General features: G+C 32.3%; 1 protein-coding gene across 1 annotated transcript in view; it reads right to left on the bottom strand.

The window, feature by feature from the left end:
• Positions 1 to 3,297, bottom strand: part of LOC106475190 (ceramide synthase 6-like) — a 20,761-nt gene extending 17,464 nt beyond the window's left edge. Inside the window, exon 1 of the mRNA XM_013935887.2 lies at positions 3,084 to 3,297. Within this exon, the coding sequence (XP_013791341.1) occupies positions 3,084 to 3,268 (185 nt within the window). The 5' untranslated portion in view covers positions 3,269 to 3,297. The remainder of the gene's footprint in view (positions 1 to 3,083) is intronic.
• Between the last annotated feature and the right edge of the window lie 997 nt (positions 3,298 to 4,294).

The raw sequence follows: 4,294 nt of genomic DNA, 5'->3' as shown, positions 1-4,294 counted from the left end.
AACCATTTCATCTACAACACTTATTTAAAATGTCAACGCCGTACGACAGGTATAGTTAACCATTTCATCTACAACACTTATTTAAAATGTCAACACCGTACGACAGGTATAGTTAACCATTTCCTCTACAACACTTATTTAAAATGTCAACACCGTACGACAGGTATAGTTAACCATTTCCTCTGCAACAATTATTTAAAATGTCAACACCGTACGACAGGTATAGTTAACCATTTCCTCTACAACACTTATTTAAAATGTCAACACCGTATGGAAAATTTCTGCATGAGAATCATGGGTATACAGATTTTGTAAAGAAAATTCAAATAAAATATATCAATGTTACTGAACAGATACCATTAAAGTGTATAACAAAAAAGTTTTGTTAACATTTCATATGAACAGGCAGTACAAGTGCTGGACAGTTACACTAGCAGTGTTGACTATGTCCTAGTAAATAACTGGACATCACTATAAACAAATTTACTCAAGCACGTCATGTCTATACTTAACTATTTCAATAACAGTTTTCTGTTATTTGCCAGGTTAAGGTTTTTTTTGTTTGCAATCTTAGATTCTACAGCAGGAAATATTTATTTTTGGAATGCCAACCCCTTACTCGTGGTCACTCTTTCAATTATGTAATATATCTACAATATTTCTTGCAGTGCCAAAAATCTTAGTTCATAAATGTACATTTTTTTAATTATTTCGATAACTGAGAATGTGTTTCCTGGATTCAAACACCCCAACTTAGAACACTCGTCAGGACCATTGTATTTTAATGCTCTTTGATCATTAAATTCTGACATGGGATGCCTCCGAATTTTTGGGAGTTGTTTCATAACTGGAAATAATCAGAATTGGATCCATGGGTACCATTTTCTTTATTCCACATTTTGATATAAAAGTATATTTTTTATTACTATGTATTCCAGATAAAATAAAATTGAGATCCAATTTGTAACAAAATAGTAGACGTAATGCAAGATATCAGAAAATGGTATTCTAACCAGTGGCTCTAGGGATCCATGTATTGAAATCCAATTTGTAACAAAATAGTAGACGTAATGCAAGATATCAGAAAATGGTATTCTAACCAGTGGCTCTAGGGATCCATGTATTGTGAGAGCACGTCAACTATTCCATCTCTGTTAAATAACAAATCCAATCTAATAGTTAACTTTTCTGGAATGTCACACACTTTGGAACTTAATGGAAGTTTAGCAAAAGCTTTAATTATGAGTGCATGCAAATCAGGTGTAACATTAAGCCTATTTTTAATACTGAACATTTGAGCTTTGGATAGATGAAACATTTTATAGTGCAGTACAATATATCAGCATGTTAGGGCAAGTAAAGCCCATCTCATATTTTAAACAACAAGACAGAGAGTGAACTAGCACTATGTAGGGATGGCATGGACACCCATATTAAAACAATACAAAATCATCTGGATTGTCTTCTCTACATGTCATTAGAAGCTAGATACGAAGAGCTACCTGGCACAGTCCCTTTGTCTCCGGTGTATATGCCACTTTTCAGCTATCCAGAGCATCCCGAAGTCAAAAACTGGCAAATAGCCAAATCTGAGATTTCTTATTTTCGTTCATCATCATCTTTCTTCAACAGGCCTAGCACCTACCTAGTTCTAGTAGTAACTATAATTTTATCATCATTTGATAAACAGTTTTCACAATCATTGACTACCTATATTATTATATGCAATATGTATAAAAATGTACCTAGTAACTCACACACACCATCTTATAGAAAAAAAAAGGAACCAAACAAGATAGGGATGAAAGTGGACATGTTAATTAATGATCACATAGCAGACTAAGCCATCTTGACTTTGAATGGAGAATAAAATCCCTCCACTACTGTCTTCCTCACAAATAGAACCAGAATTTCCAATCATAGAATGTTACCCAAATGTGAAGTAGTATTCTAAAGTTAACTAACGGAAAGGTATAATGATGAATGCAGAGATTCTACTGAAACTCCAAGACAAAATGGGGAAGCCAGTAATGTGGGGATTTTATTGTCCATGTAAAGTCAAGATGGCTTAGTCTGCTTTGTGATCATTAGTTAAATCATGTGACGTGTCCACTTCCATCCCTATCTTGTTTGGTTCCTTTTTATCCAATTTCAGTAGCCAGCCCTACAAAGCATTTTTATCTAGTAATAATATTTTTTTCCTAATACTTGTGTTTACTAAAATGTTTGAAGCTTGACAACTGTGCATATTACAAACAGTCACCAATAATACAGCCTAATGACAACTACAGTCCCTGCTACATTTGTCACTATCTTCTGAATATATTTAGAGAGAAATATATATTTGTGATCAATTCCACCTTATACTTTGATTAATAGTACACAGGTGGCATTGTACTTAACAACTAGACTGAGAAGTTACACAAGTACATTTTGAGATCGAGATATATTAGGTGCATATTCAAATGTTCATGTTTAGACTTCATGGTCATGTAGATTTTAAGTGCTACTTGTTTTTAAACTACACGTTTTAGTCTTACAGCTTAAGAAACTAATCACTATTAGTACTTAGCTGTACCAACATTCAATTTAAGCTTGTACTATTTATACTAATTTCAATATTAAGCTAGATATTTTACAAACAAAAATCAAATTAAAATAATAATATGACTACAATTAGTACTCAACTAACAACTTAATTTTTAAAATATGACTAAACGAATAAACTCACAGATTTTTCTAAATCACGGGTTTAGTATATCTTTAAATTTAAAGCGCAATTTAATTGCAAAGGTACGGGATATATTCATGTGTATGCAAATATTTATGTTTTAAAATATATGAATATGTAAAACTGCATTCAAAGTCATTAACAGTTCTAAAATATAGTACTAAACTATTAGTCAATCTATTAGTATTATGACTCGTTAGCCAAGTTTACTCAGTTACTGTACAAGTACTATTCGTATTACTGTAGTAGTAGTAGTAGTAACATTATTACGAATACCAAACTACAGTAATACATTGAAAATGAAATGAAACTTGAAAGTATGATTAACTGGTGATTAAAATTAAATACTGACCTTTCTAGTACATAACGTACAAATAAAAGAACAATAGCTACAAGCAAACTGTTGTATAATTCACTAAACTGGGCATATACAGCTCTTTCCTGCCGTCTTATAATTTCCCATGTCATATTTTTAGGTAGCCAAACATCTTCACTCCAAAACCAACTATTCAATCTACTAAACACACCTTCCTCCATTTTTTAACTTCTCATCGAATCTCGCTCTTTGTCGAGAGTTTATAACCGGAAACTTGTCACGTGCTACAGCCTCATGATTAACCATTACAGATGCTTTCTTATTTTCCCCGCTCTTAGATTACGCACACGCATCCATATAAAAAACTTGAAACTTAGCAAAGTATAGATTGGGAGTTATTTTTGGGGGTGGGGGGAAGAGCTATCCAAATAGCAGCGTAATATTTTCGAAACTAATCAATTACTAGTGCCATACGAAATACGCGTAAAATAAACAAGTCTAATTACATCAAGTGTATTTTTCTTTTCGATGAGGTATAACTTTTCACCTCATCAAAATATAAATCTCGAAAAAATAAATTGTTTTAACGTCAATAACGATTAAAATTTGCATTTACAAACAATAATCACATACTTTTGTAGAAAGATATTTGATAGCTTTCAAAATATTTAATTATGCATCCAAATATTTCAGATACTTGTTTTAATGTAGGCTTTCCAAGAACTGCTCTGTATATTTCTTGAAATTGTAGCTTAAAGCTTAGTTATATAATTATGTTCAACACGTGACATAGTAGTAGGAATTCTAATCAACGGTTATTTCATATGTTGCAGAAAAAATAGATAACATCTCTGAAAGAGCTTAGGTTATTGGGTTTTGTGGCATTTTCAGATTCACCTTTAAATAATTGGATAAGAGTAGCAGATTTACCCTTAATTAATCAAAGAAAGAGGCTAGACATAACGTATCAGACAATGAACCATCTTTATTATAAAACACGGTCAGAGTTCTAAAGGAAATTGCATTGTGGGCCCTTTACTAGTAATTTACATCTTAAAGTAAGTGGAAAGAACCACTGTTACTTTCCATACAGCACGTGCTATGTTACAGTAATCTTTCCTAATAGAGAACACATGTGATACCTTATGTGAGTGACCTAGTTCGTGAATAACAAAGGTGGGAGGAACTTAGAAGCTCCATAAATGAACGTTCTATATTACGAACACTTGTTTAATTTGCTCAAGAAT

The sequence above is a fragment of the Limulus polyphemus genome, unplaced genomic scaffold (genome assembly GCF_000517525.1).
Source record: "Limulus polyphemus unplaced genomic scaffold, Limulus_polyphemus-2.1.2 Scaffold8200, whole genome shotgun sequence".
NCBI lineage: Eukaryota > Metazoa > Arthropoda > Merostomata > Xiphosura > Limulidae > Limulus > Limulus polyphemus.
The sequence above is the reverse complement of the archived record's forward strand: the minus strand, read 5'-3'. Positions and strand labels throughout refer to the sequence as shown.